We start from the raw sequence: 24,327 nt of genomic DNA on the forward strand, positions 1-24,327 counted from the left end.
CCTGGGATTATTCTTGTTTTCTTCTATCAATGATGAATAATAGGATGTTCTGGCTTTACGGAGACGTTTTTTATACGCCAATAGGCTGTCTTTCCAAGTCTTTAGAGATTCTTCCAGGTTCCTCAGAAGAAGGTAGTCCAGATTTCTAGTAACAATTTCATCAATTTCAACAAATTTCATCAATTTCAACAAAATACTACATCCATAAATGTCATTTTAGTAAATCCTCTCCCATTGTTTAAGGTAATAAAAATTTATTTCTGCCACTTAACAAGTGAATAAAAAGGGCAAAAACCTCCCTATCATGAAACTGTATATGTCTAAATATAGTTTATTCTGACCACTTGCTCAGTTCATTATTTTTATTCATTATAATTTTAATGGATCAGCTGATATGTTCCTGGGTGTGTGTTTACAGACTTTCTGTTGATAACGAAAGTAAACTTTAGTGGGTGCGTCAGAGGAGATAAAGTCCGGGTCTAACCGTTATTCGGTCAGTGTGGCCGGTGTAGTTTTTAAAGAAAATGAAGATGTTTGTGGTGATTGTGGTCCTCTTGTACGGTAAGACACACACACACACACACACACACACACACACACACTGAACGACCCGCTCTACTCTCTGGGCCACAGCCGCTCAGTGTGAGCAGCTGCTTGGTCTCTGTTCTGCCTCTGAATTTCTTGTGGATTTAGTTTCTAAACAAAGTGAAGTTTTCTAAAGTTAGAAAGAAAAGTTTTTGTCACAGAAGCTGTCTGAGGAATTAGGTCTATATTTGGGGAAGACTGCAATAACAAATGATTCAGCAAACACTTCTCCAGTAGCATTAAAGAAGCTGCTACAAGTGTCAACCCACTGTGACATCACCTATTGGTTGTGAAGTCCATGGATGTATTATAAGATATAATATTATAATATGATAATACATCCATGGTGAAGCCTTGAGTTTGTAGCCTGTGAATATTCTCATTTGTCCAGGTCATAGTATCTCAAAGGAATTTTAAATTGAAAGCAACTGGACTATGTTATTTGTCTAGGAAGACGTTTCACCTCTCATCCAAGAGGCTTCATCAGTTCATGCTCGCATCTGACCAGTCCCAGCCTGGGAGGTGAAATGTCTTCCTAGACAAATAATGGGGTCTTTTACAGTTGATTAGACTAGAATCAGGAGTTAAAAGCTCACTGATCTGTGATTAACCAGTCTGTCACCTTCACCAGTTTAAAATTATTTGTAACTTTCTCTCTGGTACAAGCTAAGCTTTGGTCCCAAGTCCAGGCCTGTTTGAGTCCTGATAGTCACATGGTCTTGGTTTCATTTGTCCTGGTTTATGCTGTTCACGCTGTTAAAAATGACAATTAAAACCTTCAGCAGCAACAGCTCCAGAAACAGTGTGTAACTCTTCAGCTTTCAGTCTTTGTTATCTACAGACTCTCCCCCCTTCCTGAACCAACCCACCTGGACCCTGATTCTGTCGTCAATCACAAACTTCCTCTGAGTGTGAATAGATTATCAGGAGAAGGAAGGTGTGAGCTGTGAACTGAAGGTGTTTGTGAAGCAGCAGTGAGTCCAGGGAGAAGCAGATTTAAGGAGACTTTAGTTTTTACAGGAGGATGAAGTTGTGGTCCTCCTCTGATGTGAATGATCCATCACTGCAGCATTTCATTTCTCTTTAACTGGTCCATGACCATGTTTCCTACAAACAAGTGACTGCTGAGCAGATGAGAACATGTTGAAGGCAGCACGTGTTTGTTGGATCATGAATCATGGATGTAGAGGACTCCACAGTCAGACTGTCCTCAGCATTAAGGTCCTGCAGCTGCTTCACTTTCCTACAGCTGATTTTACAGTCGTCATGACGATGCCTTGCTGTGGTGTTTGCTCCAGCAGCAGCAGATGTGGATGTAAACGTTCAGCTTCTTTCAGACAGATGTGTAGTTGAGCTGCACTTGCTACAGGGTCCAGTCACAAACTGGACCAGACTGGTCTCTGGCTCATCTGAGGATGGAGGAGTGATGAGACGGTGTGTCTGTGTCCTCAGTTTCCCAGCATGCCTCAGCTGTGGAGCTGTATGAGGGGAGAGACTCTGTCCTGCTGGCCTGTCAGTTTTCCACCTTTAACCTGCTGGAGCCCTCAGTGGTGTGGAGCCGCTCCGACCTCCGTCCTTCAACCGTCCACCAGCATCAGCTGGAAGGTGACCAACTCAAAGAGCAGAACCAGCGTTACAGCGGCCGGACGTCGATGAGGACTGGCGCTCTGCGGACTGGAGACCTCAGCCTCACTCTGAGAGAACCCACCATCAGGGACAGCAGCACCTACACCTGCAGCGTCAGAGAGGGGGGGCGAGAAGTGAGCCGTAGAGAAGTACCACTGCAGGTCAAAGGTCAGTAGATACAGGTCAGAGGTCAGAGCTGTAGATACAGGTATTTTATTACTATAGTTTTATTTATCTATTTTTATTTATTGTAACATTTTAGTCTCATGTTGTTTGTGTCGACTACAGAACCTCCAGACTGGCGCTGGATTCTCTTAGCTGTCCTGGATCTTCTGGTTCTCCTGGTTCTCCTGGCTGCTGTTTGTTTTTTATGTGTCATTCTGTATGAAGAGTATGAAGAGAAGAAGTACAGAAAAGGTTTGTTGTATATGTGTGTGTGTGTGTGTGTGTGTGTGTGTGTGTGTGTGTGTGTGTGAAGCCTCCACAGAGAGATATGAGGAACTTTGACTGACTGATATTAAACTGGTGGAGATCCTGAGCACATGGAGGCTGATGTTTCCTCCTGTCCTCCATCAGCATGAACACACCCCAGTCAGATCTCTGTCAGCTCTGGACCCCACTGTGGAGCTTCCACTCTGCACTCCCACTGGGTTTTTAACAGCTGCTTTTCAGTCCTGGTCCTGATATTTCAGCCAGAGTTCACTGCTCTCTGTGTGTCTGGTGTTTTCCCTCCATCTGGGGCTGGACCACAACAACAAGGTCAGCCCTGTAACCTTGAACGTCCCTGACTCACTGATCATATTTCCACCATTGGTCAGGTTCTATCAGGGGCCTTGTATTGATCCTGACTCAGTTCTACACCTTTTGTTACTGACAGTCTACTGAACCACTCTGGTTTCCAGCTGCAGCAGAGAGAGAGAGAGAGAGAGAGAGAGAGAGAGACAGAGAGAGACAGAGAGAGAGACAGAGACAGAGAGAGAGAGAGAGAGAGAGAGAGAGAGAGAGAGAGAGAGAGAGAGAGAGAGAGTCTGTAGCACTTTGCTGTGTGTCGTCCTCCCCAGTCCTCTCTGCCCTTCACTGACGTCCTGTGAGTTGTAGATCTGAAGTGAAGCTCTGACAGCTTTTAAAGCCTCCAGTGGTCTGGCTCCTGCCTACATCTACCATCTGATCACTCCTCCTGTTCGCTGCCTGAGCTCCTCTGGCAGGGCCCCAGAAATCCTGACTTGTCCCCAAATGTGATCAGGCCTTTGCTGTGTGGGCCCCTTAGCTGGAGGTCTGGAGACCTGGAGGCTCAGACAGGCAAAGTCTGTGTCCTCCTTTAACCCCCCTGTTGTGTTGAATAGGGTTTACACCTGTGATGTTTGTCTCAATAACAAGCTCTGAGAAACACTGATTATCATCCATACTGACCTCATGTCATCACAGGCTGGACTTCCTGTAGAGGTCAGAGGTCAGTGCAGAAGTGGATTCAGTTTGTTGTGAATTGTTGTTTTAAAGTTTCATTTAGTTGTGTTTATTTTGGTTTATTTATTGTCATGTTGTTCTTTGTGTCGACTACAGACCCTCCTCCATTCTGGCCCTGGACTCTTGCTGCCGTCCTGTTTCTCCTGGCTGCTGTAATTGTCTTTGGTGTCAGTGTGTATAAAGGGATGAAGAACACAGAAGGTATTGTTGTGGCAACTTCTGTTAAATAAAGAGCAGAATCATCTCTTGTCTTTCTGTAGGTTTAATCCAGGCGTTTGCAAACAGTCTCACACCAAATGAGCAACATGATGAGATGATGTAGGTTTTCATACAGCTTGTGTGAATCACTTCATCTGTCATAGTTACACTCTGTCCTGCCTCCTGTATGTGGACAGAAACAGCATCTTAAAAGGATAACATACAGTGGTTTGGGCCCTCTTATGAGGTGAGGGGCCCACACATGTCAGCAGACTGAGAGTGAGGCTCCTATAATCTGCCTGTTTGCTAACGTGGTGTTTCATAATACACAATATAATATGATCTGAGAGAACAGTGCTGCTCATGAGAATTTCCCTTACAGTGTGAGTGTGTGTGTGTGTGTTTGTGTGTGTGTGTGTAGCAGAGACGTCGTCTGTATTCATCATTTTACATCAACCACTGAACCTTCATCAGTTCAGAAACTTCAGAAAACACTACAGTCAGACTGAACCTGAACTAACATCTGCAGCTGCATCACTTCAGTCGATGATCACATGATCAGTTTGACTGACGTGGTCAGAGCAGTAGACAGAGGTCAGAGGTCAGAGCAGTAAACTGAGGTCAGAGGTCAGAGCAGTAGACTGAGGTCAGAGGTCAGAGCAGTTGACTTGACTCTCTTGTTGTTTGTGTTGACTACAGACCTTCCTCCTCTCTGGCCCTGGACTCTCGCTGCCGTCCTGCTTCTCCTGGCTGCTGTTACTGTTGTCACTGTCAGTGTGTATAAACTGATGAAACATGGTACGTAGTGTGTGTGTCTTAGTTTGCATGTGTGTGTACATGTCTTTCTGTCATTCTGAGGACATTCAGTTTGAGAGTTAAGACCTGGTTTTAGGGTCAAAGTTAGAGTCAGGTTTAGGTTAGTGTTTGGGGCTAGAGAGGCAACATGTCAACGAGTGTCCTCAGAACAAACACAGGATAAGAATGTGTGTGTGGTCAAAGGTCAGAGTAGTCCAGACTGATAATCACAATAAAAGACTGAAACAAAAAATAATTTCAATTTTAATTCAGCTTCATGTCATGGATATTATTCAGTTCATTCACATTTTAGAATAGAATAGAATAACTTAAGTGTCATTGCTGTGCAACAAATAAACATACACACGTACACAGTCATCCCAAATCAAAGGCAGATAAATAAATAAAACAGATCAAATAAATAAATAGAAACCTGCATTCAAACAGGTTATTGTTCAATTCAGTGATTTGTTCAATTCAGTGATAGCTCTTGGATAAAAACTGTTCTTCAGTCTGGAGGTGTGAGCTTTGAGTGCTCTGTAGCGCCTCCCAGAGGGTAACAGAGAGAACAGGTGATGACAGTGGTGGGTCGCATCTTTTACACTGTTGTTGACTCTGTGGAGGCAGCGAGTCCTAAAGATGTCCTCTAAGGAGGGCAGGGTAAGACCAGTTCTTTTTCCTGAGGTGTTAATGACCCTCTGGAGACTTCTTCTATCTGCCTCTGTGCAGTTTTCATACCAAACTGATAAACAGTTTGTCAGAACACTTTCAATGGTGCAGTGGTGAAAGGCTCTGAGTAGCTCTGCAGACAGCTTGTTCTTTTTCAGTGTCTGCAGGAAGTAGAGCTGCTGTTGAGCCTTTTTAACCAGGGCAGATGAGCTGAGTGTCCATGTGAGGTCCTCAGTGATATAAGTCCCCAGGAACTTAAAACTGGTCACCCTCTCCACCTCCTCCCCTCTGATGGTTATGGGAGCATGGTGCTCCCGATGTCTCCTGAAATCAATAATGAGTTCTTTTGTCTTTTCGATGTTTAATGTGAGGTTATTGTCCATGCACCACACTGTCAACCTCTCAACTTCCTCTCTGTGTTGTGTTTTGTTATTGTTTGAGATTAGTCCCACCAACTGTTGTGTCATCCACAAATGTGATTATTGTGTTTGTGGGGTGTGTGGAAATGCAATCATATGTATACAGTGAATACAGCGTGGGACTCAGAGCACAACCCTGTGGAGCCTTGGTGCTGAGGGTCAGACTGGGGGAGAGGTGTGTGCAAGTCTGAGCGTCTGTGGGCGGTTGGAGAGGAAGTCTTTAATCCACATGCACAGGGTGCTATTGAGACCCAGGCCCAGTAGTTTGGAGACAAGTCTGTTTGGTAAGATGGTGTTGAATGCTGAGCTGTAGTCTATAAAAAGCATTCTCACGTGTCCCCTGTTGGTCAAGGTGTGTGAGTGCTATGTGAAGGGCTGTGGCAATGGCATCCTCTGTGGATCGGTGCGCTCTGTAGGCAGACTGGTGGTGGTGGAGGTTGGTGGGGAGGCTGGATTTAATGTATTTTAGGACCAGTCTGTAGTCATTTAAACAGGTGATGTCACTCTGGGCACCGGGAGAATTGTGGCTGACTTGAGGCAGGTGGGTACAGTGGCTTGGGACAGTGACAGATTAAAAATGTGTGTAAATACCTCTGCAAGTTGGACGGAGTAGTCTCTGATCACTCTCCCTGGAATTCCATCTCCAACCTTCCTGACATTCACAGAGCTGAGGACCCTCCTCACCTCATGTGTCTGTGGGGTCAGAGGGGGGTCAGCAGCATCCAGTTGGAGCGTTGCTCCATTATCACTCCCTGCAGTTTCAAAACGTGCAAAGAAGTGGTTGAGCTCCTCTGCAGGGTGGGGGTGGTTGTCTGGAGATGGTTGCTGGTTCCCCTTGTAGTTTGTGATGTGCTGGAGGCCTTGCCTCATGCGTGCTGGTTCCCTGTTGGAGAAGTGATCTTCTCCCTGTACGCAGCTTTAGCTGCCTGATGCCCTTCTTCAGGTTGTGTCTGGCTTCGCTGTACTGCTCTCTGTCCCCCGATCTGAATGCTGCATTTCACATCCTCAGAAGAGCCTGGACCTCCTTGGTCATCCAAGGTTTCCTGTTTGGGAAAACCCTGATGTGTTTGTTGGTGGTTATGTTTTTAATACAGGTTCTGATGTAGCAGAGAACAGTGGTGGTATAGGTCTCTACATCTGGGTCATCTGGGTTAGTTTCCAGAGAGATATTATGTAGTTTATTGACAGTGACTCTGCCGCTGTAGAAACTAATTGAGTTTATTCTCATCCTGTTGTAAATGAAATCAGTAAAGAAACAGATAATCTGTACTGCACTGACAAGATAAGAAGAGAGAACCTCCACTGTCTCACTGCATTCACACTGGGTGAACATTAGACTTGTCAGATGAGCTGGATACATGGGCCATACATTCACTGGGTTTGGCCAATCAGATGAATCCAGCCAGCTGCCAGCAAACCTCAGATGACTTGGTGGCAATTTGGTGATGAGTGTGAGGTCAGCTGACACGATGACTGAGGAAGACCAAGGAGCTGTATATGTACACTTCAGTATTTGTTTATTTCAAGGGTCAGGGTTCTTTATTATACCAGAGGGACAAACAGTAGCACAGCCAGCAGTAGAAAATACCATAAACACAGTAAACACACACTCAAACAGTTTACACAAGGAACAAGGAGTCACCTAAGACTATTTAAAAACCAAGTCAGCAAGTTACTCAGGAAGAGTAATAGGTTACTTCTTTATTAGTAATTACTCCTTTAAGAGTAGTCAGATTACTTTACTTATTACATTATATCAAAAGTAATTAGTTACTTTACTCATGATATTACTACATTACCTTTGCTTTTCCAAAATATGAATCATTGCACATTCAGGGTGATACTGTAGCTCCCCTTTTTATCTCAGCCCTGAGATATTAAACCAGGTCAGGATGTTCAGAGGTAAAATAATGATTATTGATTATTAAAGATTCTATCTGACAGCAGCTTCTCAAACCTCTGATCAGACCTCCTGAACTAAAAAGCGGCCCCTCAGGTGAGCTGGGTCACCACCAGGTCAGCCAGGACTGACTGAGCCTTTTTATGGCTCTGGCTTTGTACAATACAGAGAGTTCAGTGGTCAGAGCAGTGCATAGAGGTCAAAGGTCAGAACAGTAAAGCAGACTGAGGAAATGTGTCGTTATAAAGTTTCACAAAAATTTTAATCTCAGGTTGTTGTTTGTACAGTTTTTACAGGTCGTATGAGCCACAATATGTTCCTGTCTCTCTTATGGACCTCAAGAGGTATGTGGTGTGTGTCTTTGTGTGTGTTTGTGTGTGAGGTCAGAGTACAACTGGACTTAGTTTGTTGTGAATTGATCAGAAATGTGTTGTTTTAAAGTTTCATTAATATTTTAATCTCATTGTTTGTGTCGACTACAGATCCTTTTCTAGTTGCAGTCAAGGTTCTCGCAGCTGTCCTGGTTCTTCTGGTTGCTGTTGTTTTCAGTGACGTCATGTTTAATGGGATTAAGAACAAAGAAGGTCTGTAGTGTGTGTGTGTGTGTGTGTGTGTGTGTATGTGTGTGTGTGTGAACTGAGATGTGAGGAACTTTGACTGATATTAAACTGGTGGAGATCCTGAACACATGGAGGCTGATGTTTCCTCCTGTCCTCCATCAGCATGAACACACCTCAGTCAGATCTCTGTCAGCTCTGGACCCCACTGTGGAGCTTCCACACTGCACTCCCACTGGGTTTTTAACAGCTGCTTTTCAGTCCTGGTCTCAATTAAGGAGACAAGGAAACAGCTCAAAAACTCAGTGGAGAGCATAAAAGTAAGGCTTGGAGAGGTAGAGAAATAAGTATCAGACATAGAGGATGTGAGCGCTCGGACTGGGAAGGGCAGTGAGAAATCTAACAAGAGACTGGAGACACTGGACGTGAGTGGAGGACCCCGAAAAAGTCAGAGGAATAATATCAAATGGTGGGAATGAAAGAAAGAAAGGAGGAGACGGTCAAAATGAGTCAGGATGTGGAGAAGATTCTCTCTCGAGGACTTGGTCTTACTGGAAACAAATTTGAAATAGAATGTTCCATCGTTCTTTAGCCCCCATGCCTGAACCAAATGAGCCACCTCCAACAGTCATGGTACACTTCCTACACTCATCAGCCCGGGAGAAGGTGCTACAGGTGGATGAGGAGAAACGTGGACTCACAATCAATCACAATCACAATCACAATGTACTTATCAGTCTGGAAATGACAGTTAATGGATATGTTGATATAATAGTGTGGAACATGAATGAATGTGTGAACCACATTAAAAGGAGGAAGGTTTTGGCATATTTGAAATCCAAAAATACAGATACAGCATTTATTCAAGAGTCACATATAATGAGGGATGAGGAGGCAGTAAAGTTTAAAAGAGGATGGGTAGGGAAAGTTTTTCATAGCTCCTCTTCAAGCAAACGAAATGGGATGATGATTCTTATCAATAAAAATGTAAGTTTTGTCATGCTGAACAATACAATGACAAAGAAGGTCGACTTACTTGTATTGAAGCCTTTATCGGAGGTCAAGTTATACTGGCAGGTGATTTCAACCAGGTAATTATTGACAAAAGCAAGCCCAGTGGTGAACTGTCAACCAAGGATAGAGCTGCAGTCCAGACGCTGGCAGAAGACTTGAGCTTAGTGGATATATAGAGATTAGTGAATCCACATGAGAGAGAGTTTACCTTTTATTCTTACAGCCACAAATCACATTCAAGGATTGTTTTGTTCTTAAAATCTAATACCTTGGTAGATGTAGACTCTGTTGTGGGCTGAGAGAAAGGTGCCATCACCTTCAGTGACCATGGCACAGTGGAGCTACATGTTGACCTGAATACAGACAAGCTCAATGTGATGCTTTTGCAAAATGAATTATTTAGCAACACATTTTCAGAGGAGCTTAAATCCTTCTTTGAAATTAATATTGGCTCTACAGGAAAAATATCCTCTGTTTGGGAAGCATCTAAGGCATAAATAAGAGGGAAAATCATCACTCACTCTTCAAAAGTGAAAAAAGAGAACAAGTGTGACATCATAAATGGTGATCAAGTAGGTTTCATTAAAAACAGGTCAGCAGCTGATAATATGCGCAGACTTATGCATCTTACCTCTATGAATTGTTCTCGTCCAGTACTGGTACCAGTCTTCTCGCTTGATGCTGAGAAGGCTTTTGACCGAGTGGAGTGGAGGTTCCTTATGTTAGCTCTTTCAAAGCTTTGGTTTTGGGCGTGGCTTCAGTAAGTGGGTGACGGTGCTCTATTCCAGACAGAAAGCAGTGGTTCTCACCAATGGTTGGATATCAAGTTTTTTCTACCTTTCCAGGGGGACTAGACAGGGTTGGGCTCTATCTCCATTACTCTTTACAATAGTTCTAGAACCTTTGGCCATAGCAACCAGAGCTGATGGAGGAATTAAGGGGGTGCATGCAGGGGGAAAGGAGCATAAGTTGTTTATGTATGCTGACGATATTTTAGCAGTGACAGCAGATCACTGACAATCTTAGAAAAACTCATCTTCACCGAACTTGTTTTTTTTTAATGTTTATGAATAACAATGAAATCTGAAAAGTTTCACTTAGGTTTCTGCTCTGTACACAGCACTGTAGGTATTGTTAGGTTTGGGTATGAATAGCCCTGGGCTACCACAATTATAGATGCTGTTCCTGCTGTCACTGTGATACTAATGTGGAACATGGAGTTTATGTGTGTGTATGCATGGTCTGAGATGTGTTTACATTTACACACATCCTAAAGTATAAGTACACATTGATGAATCCCACACTTTGCTCAGAAATGATGACACAACGTGGTTCACAGACATTTCTGTTCATACTCAGCTCTGAAAAATGAGGGTCCAAAGAGGAACAAGGCAGAACGTGAGGGATGAGATCTTCCTCTGGATGATACTGGTCACCTTGAAGTATCAATAAAGCAATGACATGAGGTGGCTGACACAGATCAGCTGATGTGAGGACGACCTCAGTGCTCTGCATGAAAATCAGTGAAGTTTCTAGTTTGATTCTTCTAATGGCAGAAAACACAGATTAAACATCAATAAAACCTGCAGGTGGAAGGCCAGACTCCTGGGTGAATACACCAGGTGGTAGGAGAGACTGCACCAGTGGCCATAGGAGCACTGTGGCCCTGAGAGCTCAACACACTGCAACTTAGAAAACACAAGCAAATAGTCACAAATCAGTGAACAACAACTGTGTCCCAGCAGATTCATCACTTTTTAAAGTGATTTATACTGACAGCCACAGGAAAGTCAGTGAGAGAGAGGATGACCTGCAGCAAAGAGACACGGGTTGGACTCGAACCTGTGGCTGCTGCGGTTTGGACCACGCCTTCATGGTACACATTCTACCAAATAAGGCACAGGGACACTGCATCACTTTTTTGTTGTCCACTGGAAACACTTCTGTTGTGTTGTAGTGTTGGTAGTGTTCTGAATGGGTTTGTGTTTTGTCTGTTTGCAGGTGTTTACTTCAGTTGCAGCAGCTCAGTACTTATTGGACCGTTCTCACTGTCTGGTCTGTGACCTGACCTCCAGCTGCTCCAGCCTCTTGCACTGGAACAAACCACTTTTAAACCAGTCAAACTTCTTCACAACGAGACGTCTGTTGTCCCCGGGGGTCATGTGACCTGCAGTTCACACTGTGGACACCAGGACGTCACTGATCATGTTACTGTCTCTGTGTCCTCAGTTTCCCAGCACGGAGACACTGTGGAGGTCTACGGGGGGAGGGAGTCGGTCCTGCTGCCCTGTGAGGACTCTCCTGTACCTCAGAGGCCCACAGTGACGTGGAGCCGCAACGATCTCAGTCCATCAACCGTCCACCAGCGACACCAGGAAGGTGACGACCTCAGAGACCAGAACCAGATTTACAGCAGCCGAACATCGATGAAGACTGACGCTCTGACGACTGGAGACCTCAGCCTCACTCTGAGTAAACTCCGCCTCTCTGACAGCGGCAACTACACCTGCACCATCACATCGTATGGAAATGAGCGAAGACTGAGAGGCATACAGCTGCAGGTCAAAGGTCAGCAACAAAATCTAAAAGGTCAAAGGTCACAGCTTTAGATACAGGTCAGAGGTCAGAGGTTATTTTCGACTTGTTCATGATTCAACAGCTTTTTAAAGAACAAACCTACTGAGCTAATAAAATATTAAACATTAATAAAACAATAAGAACTAGAACAAGCCCTGATTACACTGGCTCCTGTATGTTGGTTTGCTGCACTCGTCACATAATTGATTGACTGACTGACTGACTGATTTATTGATTATTTATTGATTGATTGATTATTTGACTGATTGCTTGATTTGGTTAAATATAAGTTAAAACTTCGATGGGGTGTATTTCTCTCCAACCAATCAGCAGTGACTGTCGTATTCATCCTGATGACATCATCAATTAAACAGGGAAAGAAACGCCTGTGAATGAGCACCAGACAGTGGTTCAGGACCAGGGTCACAGGGGTCATGTAAAGGTCATGTTGTTGTTGATGTTTTTCTTGTCCACAGAACCAAACTCTGACCTGGTTGAATTCTGGGTTCTCCTGGTTCTGCTGATTGTTTCATGTGGTATCATTACGGGTCTTGGAGGATTTATGATCCGAGGTATGTTGAATCTGTGTGTGTGTGTGTGTGTGTGTTTGTGTGTATGTGTGTGTGTGTGTGTGTGTGTGTGTGCTACATAAAAGTAGTCATACAGCACTGACAGTAAAGTCAAATCACAAACCCCTTTCCAAAAAAGTTGGGACACTGTGTCAAATGTAAATAAAAACAGAATGTGATGATGTGCAAATCATGTAAACCCATATTTATCTGAAAATAGAACAAAGATAACATATCAAATGTTGAAATGCTGAAACTTTATTGTTTTATAAAAATATTTACTCAGTTTCAATTTGATGCCAGCAAGACATTTCAAAAAAGTTGGGACAGGGGTTGGGACTCCTCAGAGCTCAGTGCAGACCTTTCAGACTGAAGCATGTTCCCTTCCATAGGTGGGCAGAGCCTTGGTGAAGACTCTGGATGATCCTGTTACTGTGTCACATGGACCTGAAGGTGTAGTCCACGTGATACACAGATATACGCCGTATTCCCACTGAGAAAGCTCCAGAATTCCTGTTTAACTACTTAAAAATGCCCAAGGAAACATACCAACAAAGTTTTGTGACTGTCACTCTTCCTCGGGCACTCTGAGGAAGAGTGACTGATTTTTTTGTCGGCTTCACTGCAGGCGGTTGTGGGCAGATGGTGTGGAGGTGAGATAATGCTCTGATTAACTTTAGACAGGCCTAACTGTAGAGAGACTGGTGCTGATCACCGACTCTAAAACTGTCAACAATCTTCATAAACTGACAATTTCAAAGGTTATAAAAATATTCTGAGGCCTTTCTGCTGCTCGGTTCAGTTGGTTCTGACTTGACCTATAAAAATAAAAGATCACACATGTAGACTAAGGAAATTTACTTGGACCATGTGGCAGAAGAAAGACCAAAGAACACACAGAGAAAATTAGAAAGGAGAAGTTCAGTTCAAATGCTGGACTGAAAATCTTGAGCCACGCCTCCACGTCTGTTTCAAATTTTAAAGAAAAGGAAAAAAGGACAAGATGATGTTAAAGAAAAAATAATCTGAAGGTTTTTTTTTACAGAGTCAGGTCCAGACCTGACGGACAGAAACCATCAGTATTGTTGTCTCACATGTTTTTTTAAAATTCAGAACAGAAAAAACACTTACAAAAGCCGTCAGTAGGAGGCAGTATAACATCTTCTCGACACTGTGTCAAATGACTTTTTCTACAACACTCCCACTTAATTTTACACTGGCATTTATTTCCATAACTAAGATCAGTGCTCAACCTCACAAATAATGTCAAAATAATAAATCCATCCAAACTTACACAGGTTTTTTAAAAATTATTTTTCTTCTTATTCCCTGTTACCTTGTGTGGCGACCGGGGTTAGAGGCTAGCCAATTAATTCACTTTAACCTTAGCTTAGTTTTGCCAGACTGGGAATTTCACCCAGGGAACTATTATAATCTTAAAGGCACTCAGATCCGTCATACAACGGGGCAGAGACGAGGTCAAGTTACAAAAGTCACTTTATTAAACATATCGAATAATAAAAGGAATCCCATAACATCCACACTGATGTTACCAGGGAAATAAGGGGGACCAGTCAGGGTGGAGGTCTACCAGTAGGGAGATGGGTCCAAGAAGTAATAAGGGGTCCCGGGAAAGTCACCCCAAACACTCGTGACACGCACGCATATACTGGTGAAGATCAACCTGGGGTGAAAGCACACACACAACACACAAAGGAGACCCCGCCACCGAGGACACCACGTCCACCACCGTAGTCCCAACCCCTGAAAGGACAAACACAGTCAAAAGAGTAAAACCCACAATATATAAAAACAAAATCAAACCTAACTATACAAAAAAAGTTAACTAAACTAGGTAAATAAATCAATACAAAAACTAAATCATACTTTAACAAATAACCATTATCTCCAACATGCTCAAACGTAACCACAACACACACACACAATTAACCAAATTTATTAATTGCAAGTTGCAATCAACTTAAATTCCCACAAAACAAAACTCAACATTTAATTGCATGCGGACACTCACATAAGGCCAGTGAACGCACACCACAAAATATAAACATAAATCCCCCCCCCCAATTAACATCACACACACACACACACACACACACACACACACACACACACACACACACACACACACACAATAAAACACAGGGCTTAAAGAGGCCACCAGGCCGAAGCGACCAATGCCGCAGGTGCCGACAACCCTCCTTCAGTCCAAAACGGAGCGACAGTGCTCAGCTCCAACAGGTCAAGCTGTGCGGCAGAAACAAATCAGTCCCCAAAGTACGGTAATTCCGAGAGAGGGCAATCCCCTAAAATAAGCAAAGCAATTCACCGTGAGCAAAGCAATTTCCTGTAGGCAAAACAATTTCCTGTAGGCAAAGCAACCTCCTGTAGGCAAAGCAGCAGTGGTCAAGCAGGCAGTGAAAGTAGCCGATACAGTCGTTCCCCCAGTAAAGTCGTTACCAATCCAGCTGCCTCTGTCCACACACGCAGGAGAGGGGAAGGAACCAAACTGCTGTTTCTGCGGCGGCGACCTGCAAACACACACACTGTTTGCCATATGCGCACCGCAACAACAGCGCAGTGCATGAAACAGAGGACCCACCGGCAGTAATCATGCGCAGCTCACAGACCCGTGGAACCCAATCCAGCCCTACAACAAAAGCAATAGTCTTATTTACTGTCAAACTAAACATGCAAACTGGTAGCGCAGCCATGACTAGCCTACCTGCAAACACCAACAGAAGAAGGACAGGGATGAAGCAATAGGAAGTGACGTGCCCTCGGCCTCCACCAGCAAGAGAGAAATCCGGTGACTCCTACCGGCTTTTATACCCCCCTCTCCCTACTGCCATTGGCCTGAGAGAGACAGGCAATTAGGCGCCATCTCCTTAAAATTGACCCAGGGCCACAATGCTCATCCTGCTACACTTGCTTACAGTTTTTCATTACATATTGAACAATAAACAGTACAGTAAGCATTTTACACAGATTTAAACAGGGTAAAGCCCGATCTCTCTCCTAAGGTACTCAAACCTTTGTCTTGTAAGTGGCTTGGTCAAGATATCTGCCTTCATATCAACTGTTGGACAATACTGTACTTGTATTTGCCCATTCTGCACACATTCACGAATGTAATGGTAGCAAATGTCTATGTGTTTAGTTCTTGAATGATTGACTGGATTCTTTGCGATTGCGATGGGGGGAAACATGTGGAAACCCAAACTATACTCCTGGGGGGGGGGGGGGGGGGGGAGGCACATTTTACAACATATCGATGCAAACAACTTGCTCCAGGGGAGGGGGAAAGGGGGGAGGAGGTGGTTCCAGTGCAGACAGGCAGCCAGCCGCTGCCATTAAGGCGCAGCCATCGGACCCTGCCCACCGCATTGAATGGGAGGAAGCGGCGAAGGTGTGGGATGGGGTTGGGGGTTGGGGTGAGTTGCATATGTACATGTAAGAGGTGTCCGTGAATGTGTGTGTGTGCATAGGCCTGGAGAGTCGCTTCGTCTAGTTCACAATCAGTGCCTCAGTTCGCAGGGTGTCATCGCGATAACACAGCAAGTTGCCATGGAGACATCCTTGATCGGGTCCTGGACGGAGTCAACAATCAACAGGTGTCCGTGGAGGAGGGGGGGTAGGAGTAGAAGCGTCTCACTGCAGCAATCTCGTGGGGGAGTTGTTTGGGGGCCGGAACGCAGATTAGATTATGATTGTTTGGGTTAGGGCGAGCAGTCGTATTTCAATAGACACGGCTCACTCTGTTTGTCCATTCTGGTCATCTTCATCCATTCTCCTTTTGAAAGCTGCAAGCTTCTCCAAGATGTGACCCATGTTGCGATTTATGACCACAGTCTGAGCATTAACAGCTCCTTCCAAGGTGGTTCCCAAGTTGCGGTTCACATTCACAGTCTGAGTGCTTACAGCTTTACTCACTCCATCAATTATCTCGGGCAGCGTGGGGATTTGGACTGCTGTCACCGTCTTCCGAATTTTCCGACACACCAGGGCAATGCCTAATCCAATCAGCAGAAAGCCTGATATCACAATTCCGAATATATAAAGATCTTCGAGGTCCTCAACGGAAAGACTCGCCAGGCACATGACCCTCCACTGCTCCCAGGACTCCCTCATGTAACCAGCGACGTATGTTCCGCCAGGGCAGACAGGTTCCCCCGAACCCGGGCTTCTCGTCGAGAAGATCCTGTCAATTGAGTTGAGAGACCAGTTGACCAATTCCATGATTTTAGATTTAGAGAGCAGTGCGGAGAGAGGCTTCCAAGGTTTAGACAAGACAGGACTGTCTGGACAGCAAAAGACTAACGTACGAATCGAGCTGAATCGTACCACAGATGAAAAAGTTTCATCATAGCACCATACATCTGTGAGTAGCATTTAGCAACGAGTCTACACTTGTGTCTCTCCACTCGTCCGTCACTGTGATGCTTGACTTTGAACACCCACCTTGATCCTATTGCCTTGCGATCTTTTGGTAAATCCACTAAGTCCCACGTCTCATTTTCTAGCAGTGACTCATATTCCAAGTCAGCCGCCTCCTGCCATTCCTTTGCATTAGGATCATTAATGCCTCTTTTAGTGTGTTTGGCTCTGTAACACAACACACATTGGCAATATGATCAACAGTTACTTTGTCAGCAAACTCATCATATCCATACCTCTTTGGAGGCTTCCTGATTCTGCTGCTTTCTCTAGCAGATTCACTGACAGTGGTCTCGTCAGATGGTGTTTCCCGTTCATCAGTTTTGATGGATAGTTCCTTCTCTGAACAGGATACTTTCACTTCCTGTTTCCAGCCGAAGTCAGATTCATTGAAGATGACATCTCGACGAATGAGAATCCTCCTTTTTTCTTCATCTAGGAGACGGTAGCCCTTTGCATTGTTTGCGTATCCCATGAAGCGAAGCTTCACAGCTTTCTTGTCCAGTTTTCTTCTTTCTGTGTCTGGAACATGTGCATAAGCAACACAACCAAATACTCTCATGTGACTCATTTCCGGCTTTTTGCCACTCCATCTCTGGTAGGGTGTCACTTTCTTCAGAACAGATGTGGGCAACCTGTTCTGTATATATGCTGCAGTTGCTACAGCCTCTGCCCAGTACATTTCTGGCAACTTAGCATGAGACAGCATACTTCTGGCTGCTTCAATCAGTGTTCTGTTTTTCCTTTCAGCAACACCATTTTGCTGAGGTGTGTGAGGTACAGTCATCTCATGGTGGATACCTTGAGCTTTCAAGTATTCTTGAAATTCACTGGATGTGTATTCCCCACCATTATCTGTTCTCAGCCTTGTGACTTTCTGTCCACACTCATTGGAGAATGTTTTTTCAAACTCCTTGAATTTGCAAAGAAGCTCACTTTTTTGTTTCAGGAAGTAGACCTTGCAACATCTGGAATAATCATCAATACAAGTCACAAAGTACTTTGCTCCACCTATTGACTCAATCTGCATGGGACCACAGACATCACTATGGATCAACTGCAACTTACGTTTGGAGCAAATCTCTCCCACTGGCTTGTGTGGGAGAGATTAGACAGCTTGCCCTCCACACAGGCTTCACAGAAGGTAGCTTCTTTCTCTGCAGTAAAATCCACTCCATTTACCAGATTTTTGACTTCCTTTAATTTGCTGGTGTGACCCAGGCGCTGATACCACAGGCTGGCTGTTACTGATGCACTTGATGCACCGTGACACACAGGCAAACTTCCCTCGACGTCCAGCTGATATAGCCCATCAGATCTTTGTGTTCCCATCCCGTGGAGAGTTCCATCTTTCCCACGTATGTAGCAGCGAGACTTCTTGAACTGCACTGTATTTCCTTTTCTTGTAGCAGCTCCCACTGAGAAAAGATTTCCGGATAACTTGGGAACATACAGTACATTGTGACATTTTTTACATCACTGACTTTGAATGTCATTCTGAGTTTGATGTAACCAATTCCTAGTGCATCCACCACTCTGCTGTCACCAAGTTTTACAGACTGCGGTTCTGAAAACTGTTGGTAGTCTTGAAGACATTCTTTATAGCAAGTCATGTACTTTGATGCTCCAGAGTCAATCAACCACTGAGTTGTGACATCTCATTCTGATTAGTCTCTTTAACTACAAAAGCACTCTCAGATGACTCTTCAGTATCTTCACACATCATGCTTTTGGCCTTGTGGAATTTATTTTTCTTTTTTCCTCTTGGACAGTCACGCTTTATGTGACCTTCTTTTCTACATTTGTAACATCTCCATGAGCTGGATCTGTCAGCTCCCACTGCCTTAGAATTAGGCTGCATATCTCCACGAACTTGCGTTGACATGGCTGATGCACCACCCGATGCAGCTCCATTATCATCTGCTTGCACTCTCTTTTGTTCTTCATTTATTAATGCTTGCTGAACAAACTACAGTGTCAAGTTGTCCATATTTGTTTCTAATGCAGTGACAATTGTAGCATAGCTTGATGGCAAACTACCCAGGAGAGTTACAATCTGGTCTTCCTCTTCACGCTTGTCAGTCAGTTCCTTCATTCGTTTTAAATGTTCAGTTAAACTTTCTCCTTTCTCCATTTCACATCTGAAGTATTTTTTCTTTAGGAAGAGTTTATTTGCAAGAGTGTCTCTCTCAAAATGTCCTCTGAGCGTATCCCATGCTTCTTTTGGGGTCTGACAGCTTGTTATCAGGTACAGCTGGGGTGTACTTAGATTCAGCACCAAAACGGAAAATGCCTTTTCTTTCCGTCGTTGAAACTCAGCTTGTGCAACAGCATTAGCTCCTGCTGTTAGCACATCCTTTTCCATTACCATGCTTTTGCCTTCAGCAAGTGCTCCATCTGGAATTTCCATGTTGCCCAGTTCTCTGGTCCGCTCAGCTTGTCAATAAACAGCTTATCTTCCATTGTGAATCCCACAACACTGTTTATATCACAACAGGGCTTTTCAGCAACGCTCTGGGCCCATAACCTATTGTCGTCTCACGTGTTTTCTTTTTTGTTCAGAACAGAAAAAACAAACAAACAAAACAAAAGCCATCAGTAGGAGGCAGTATAACATCTTCTCAACACCGTGTCAAATTACTTTTTCTACAACAATCAGCTCCACCATGAGCAGCAGAGACAGCAGCTTCAACAGTCTGCTCTCAGTCTGTCTGCTGTGTGTCCTGTTCACAGTGAGGACTTGCTGTCCAACACTCAAACATTCAGCTTGTTACACTGAAGACTGTCCCCTGTTCCCTTCTGATCTGATCTGGTTCTGTCCTTCAGGTTTCTCTACAACTTTGTGATCCTTCAATAAAGAGATTAAAACCTGCTGCTGCTCTCTGAACAGCTGATCATGTGGTTTGTTGTCCTCTCAGGTCCAGAGGTGGAGGTGGAGGAGGGGATGGAGTCTGTTCATCTGCCCTTCAAAACCACACCTCACCTGTCTGAAGACGTCAAGGTGGAGTGGACGGACGGAGACAACAGGAAGGTCCATGTGTATCAGAACGGTTCTGACCGACCTGAAGAACAGGACCAGGTTTACAGAGACCGAACAGAGATGAAGGAAGACCTGCTGAGAACTGGAGACCTCAGTCTGACCCTGAAGTACCCAACAGTCAGAGACACAGGAATGTACATCTGCAGAGTCTACAAGGACGGACACTTACTGAGAGAGAAACCAGTGTTTCTCAAGGTCAAAGGTCAGTGTTGTTTATTTGTCTCTGTTTATTTATTTGTTTCTGGTTGTTTGTTTGTCTTTGGTTGTTTGTTTTTCAACAGACATTTTTTGATTTGAAATCTTCTCTTCAGTTTTCATCCATAAATGTAAATGTGACAAACAGCAGGTCCAGACTGAGAGGAGACAATCACATCACCATCAAGACTCTGATCCTCTCCAACACCTTCAACACCTGGTTTTAGTTTGTAGATTTCTGTCCCGTGTTCCCTTCTGGTCTGATCTGGTTCTGTCCTTCAGGTTTCTCTACAACTTCGTGATCCTTCAAAAAAGAGATTAAAACCTGCTGCTGCTCTCTTAAAGGCTGATCATGTGGTTTGTTGTCCCCTCAGGCCAATGGGTGGAGGTGGAGGAAGGGGTGGAGTCTGTCCAGCTTCCCTTCAAGACCACACCTCACCTGTCTGAAGACGTCAGAGTGGAGTGGATGGACAGAGACAACAGGAAGGTCCATGTGTATCAGAACAGTTCTGACAGACCTGAAGAACAGCACCAGGTTTACAGAGACCGAACAGAGATGAAGGAAGACCTGCTGAGAACTGGAGACCTCAGTCTGACCCTGAAGTACCCAACAGTCAGAGTCACAGGAGAGTACACCTGCAGAGTCTACAAGGACGGACACTTACTGAGAGAGAAACCAGTGTTTCTCTGGGTCCAAGGTCAGTGTTGTTTGTTTGTCTCTTGTTATCTTTTTGTCTGTGGTTGTTTGTTTGTCTCTGGTTGTTTGTCTGTCTCACTGTCTTCTGTCTCCCCTGCAGAGAGACGTCAGACAGAAACAAGAGCCGCTCCACTGATCCAACCACGCTGATGGCTGATCAGTCAGTTTGATTGGTCTGTTGATCTTTGATCATTGATACGATCTGACTTTGGACCAGAGAGAAAATAGAAGTGAAGGAGCTGATGAATGATGGAAGAAGACAGGAGGACGCTCTGAGTCCCGCTGACTCGTTCACAGTCTGCAGACTCACTATTGATCAGCTTTGTTTAGTATTGATCAGTGTTCTGCCACATATTGATCAAACATGTTGCTGTAGTTGCTTGGAGACTCTCAGGTCCAGATGTTCTCAGGTGTTTGTGCTGCATCTATCAGTCACTGTTTGTGTGTCTGCAGTGTGCGTCTCACTCCTCGTTGTGTTGACATTTAATCACAGATAATAGATGAGCTGTGTTAACAGAGGATGATGATGATGATGATGATATTGATGATGATGATGATGTTTTTTACTGAATTTACTGAGGCGTCACACAGAGCAGGCTCCACAGGTCAGGATGTAGTGGTGGAAATAAACCTGCATGAAGTCCAGGCTCATGTATCACTACAGCCACATGAAGCCATCAGACTGTTACTAATGAAACAAGATGTAGTGACTGAGGTTTGTCTTCTGTTGTATTCATTTTCATCCTGCAATGTATGATGTGACCAAATATGATTAAGATGTAATCTTTACTACAAAATATATCAAATGACAAATTATGCATTTAATCCATCAACTATGTTCATGATAGAATTATATGATTAGAAGTTTGTGACAGCATGTAACTGGGTCTGAGGAGTTTGTGATAACGTGCACCAGGGTCTGAGTAAAGTTTAAAGAAATAGAGTCTGAGGACCCCAGAAGATAAGGGTGTGAGGAGGGAGGGAGAGTTTTTCTCTCTCCAGCTCTCACCAGAACTGGGAAATCCACACGTCATCTAGCAGCATCTGATGAGGGCTCTCTATGGAGGCGCCTTGGTAAAGATAAACTGATGACCAACCTCCAGGTGGCTCTCTGAGACACAGCTCTCCATATCAAAGAGTGGTTGTTCTTAGAAAAACAGGTGGATCTTCCACCCAGAGGCTGATATAAAGAAGAGGTTTGGGCACTGTGTTATTAGTTTGGTCCCGGGGCCAGCTCGGGTTTATCTCTTGTTTCTAGAATAATCTCTATTGTACTGAACTCTGTCCACTTCCAGTGGATCTTTTTTTTTTTACATTTTGGGATCCAATAGATTTGCATTAGTGCTGAAAATGAATTGTTGGAGAAGAGGTTCAGACTTAGTCTCTGGCCCACATCTGAGCTTCTACTCACCAACACTTCATCACACTGGAGTTTAAACTGATCTGTGATGTAAAATCACAACAGACTGAAGCTGGAGTTTTCTTTGGCAGCAGCTCAGTGTTAACATCAACACCACCTCCACCTGCTCCATCTCTTCCTCTGTCTGCAGCACTGTGTGGACCTTGTGTTTATTTTGCGCTTCTGTGATTTGTCTCATTCTTCATCTCCTCTCTGTTTCTTTTCTGCAGAGCTTCTGCTGCTGTTAAGGTACTGTTTAACTCTCTGTCAGTTTTTGGATATTTTTTGCATATTTCTTCTTTTTATTGTAATTTTCTTTTTTATTGACATTCAGCATCAATCACATATTTCCATACAATATGTTACAATATGTAGATTTTAAACTGAATGTATATGATATATTTATGTTTGTCACAGATCTAAAAATACTAAATATACATATAGAAAAGAAACAATGAAAAAAATTAAAAGAAAGAACAATGAAAAAGAACCACGACCAAATAGGAAGTGATCTTTTCTTTTTTACAGAATTAGTGGTTTGTGAAAATAAAATCAGGTCTTTGTGGTGTTACATAGTTCATCCATTTTTCCCAGTATGCTATAAATTGTTCTAATTTATCATTGATAAAAGCTGTTATCTTCTCCATTTTATAAGTATCCATTGTAGTTTCCACTCATGCATTTAAAGTTGGGCTCTCCTGTGATAACCATTTCTTTTTGACCAATCTTGAGATATTTGTCCAAAGTATATTGTCCTAAAGTACAGAGGGATTACACATTTAAAAATGTCTTGCAGGGTCTCATGGATTTTTCTTCTTGAATTATTTTGCATAAAATCGTTATTCCTTTAGCTGTCCAATCCTTAAATCTAATGTCCAATCTATTCAGTGTAAAATCTGAGTCATATGCACACCATTTAAGAATTGCAATATCTCCCTCTAACTTATAATCTTTTATAACATTTTTCCATGTTTGAAAAGTTCATTTCATCCCTGGATTATCAATAGTATTTATGCAGTTCTGTAAGTTGTTGTCAGCTAAGATTGCTTGTATGGAAATGGGGGGTGTGACGACCCTGTCTCTTTTAGCCGCTGGGCTGGCTGTTTGTCTCTGTGTTTGTGTTTTGTGTTGCAGGTGCCCAGTAGGTGTGGCCAGGTGATTGAATATTGGGAACACCTGGGCCCCCTATTCTCAGCGGTATAAATACCCTCTCTGACCTTTGCCATAGGGGAGAAAGCAAGTGGAAATGCTGCTCCACATACCTTCTTCTTCTTCTTCTTCTTCTTCTTCTTCTTCTTCTTCTTCTTCTTCTTCTTCTTCTTCTTCTTCTTCTCCTCCTCCTCCTCTGCCATCCAACACCTCACGTCTTATCGCTTCACTCATGCAAACACTCCTACACTACTGACTTGCTGATCCTCATATCCCATAACCTTTCATTGTATGGTGCAACTTTTTGTGTCACCTCCCGTTGTTGTCATGGGTTTTGAGCCAGCCGTGACAAATTGGGGGCTCGTCCAATATTTGATTCTTAAGTGTTTTTTTTTTTTTTTGTTTGTTTTTTGTTGGAACACGTCTTTGTTCTTGGTGGAGAGACCAATCCGTGACAGGGCAGAGATGTGTGTCACTCAAGGGTGGGTTCTTGGAGGTGATTCTCTAAATTGGTTGCTTGGACCTTGTTCTGTGTAATCAAGGTGTAAGAGAAGGTACCTGGGTGAGTTGGGTCTCTTTGAGTTCAGAGGAGCATGGTTTGTGGATTTGAAGAATTGTTTGATCAAAAGAAGGTAAGTGTTGGTGTGCTGGTCTGTAATTATTTTTTTTTCTTTGGAGCTAAAGCTATGATCCCCCTGGTAGGCATAGCAGCGTTACTCCTTTGGGTTTTGCTGGTTTGTTGTTTTTGTAGTGTTGGGGTGAACACGGTTAGAGCTTTGTCTTGGGAGCATGTCCGTGGTTGCCAGTGACTGGTCACTTCTCTATACCATCGGTCTCTGGTGTATAATAACCCGCTGCAACTAACCACATGAAGACCAGTGATGAGTTAGTTTAAGATTTGGGTTAGGCAGATAGAGGGGGCGCTCCTATTTGTCTTTTTGCAGCCAGCTTGTCGATTACTACACTCTTTTGTTGTGTAGTAATCAAGCAAATGAATATAAAGTCTGCTGCGTTAGCCT

General features: G+C 43.7%; 1 protein-coding gene across 4 annotated transcripts; it reads left to right on the top strand.

The window, feature by feature from the left end:
* The first annotated feature begins 465 nt into the window (after window positions 1-465).
* On the top strand, window positions 466-22,739 carry LOC139618602 (uncharacterized). 4 transcript variants are annotated; one of them, XM_071474683.1, is made up of 12 exons: window positions 466-561; window positions 2,038-2,379; window positions 2,500-2,628; window positions 3,772-3,876; window positions 4,573-4,671; window positions 7,944-8,000; window positions 8,139-8,240; window positions 11,457-11,795; window positions 12,281-12,376; window positions 19,747-20,070; window positions 20,438-20,761; window positions 20,861-22,739. In XM_071474683.1, the coding sequence occupies exons 1-12, from the start codon at window positions 525-527 to the stop codon at window positions 20,908-20,910; spliced, it is 2,004 nt and encodes a 667-aa protein (XP_071330784.1). In that variant the 5' UTR covers window positions 466-524; the 3' UTR covers window positions 20,911-22,739. The 4 variants fall into 4 exon arrangements, with proteins under 4 accessions (XP_071330784.1, XP_071330786.1, XP_071330785.1 ...); XM_071474685.1 differs by having other exon boundaries at window positions 20,438-20,754; window positions 20,863-22,739; XM_071474684.1 differs by having other exon boundaries at window positions 7,953-8,000.
* Window positions 22,740-24,327: the final 1,588 nt, after the last annotated feature.

The sequence above is a fragment of the Trachinotus anak genome, unplaced genomic scaffold (genome assembly GCF_046630095.1).
Source record: "Trachinotus anak isolate AG129_WGS33_773 ecotype Australia unplaced genomic scaffold, CSIRO_AGI_Tana_v1 ptg000003l, whole genome shotgun sequence".
In the NCBI taxonomy this organism is placed as follows: Eukaryota; Metazoa; Chordata; class Actinopteri; order Carangiformes; family Carangidae; genus Trachinotus; species Trachinotus anak.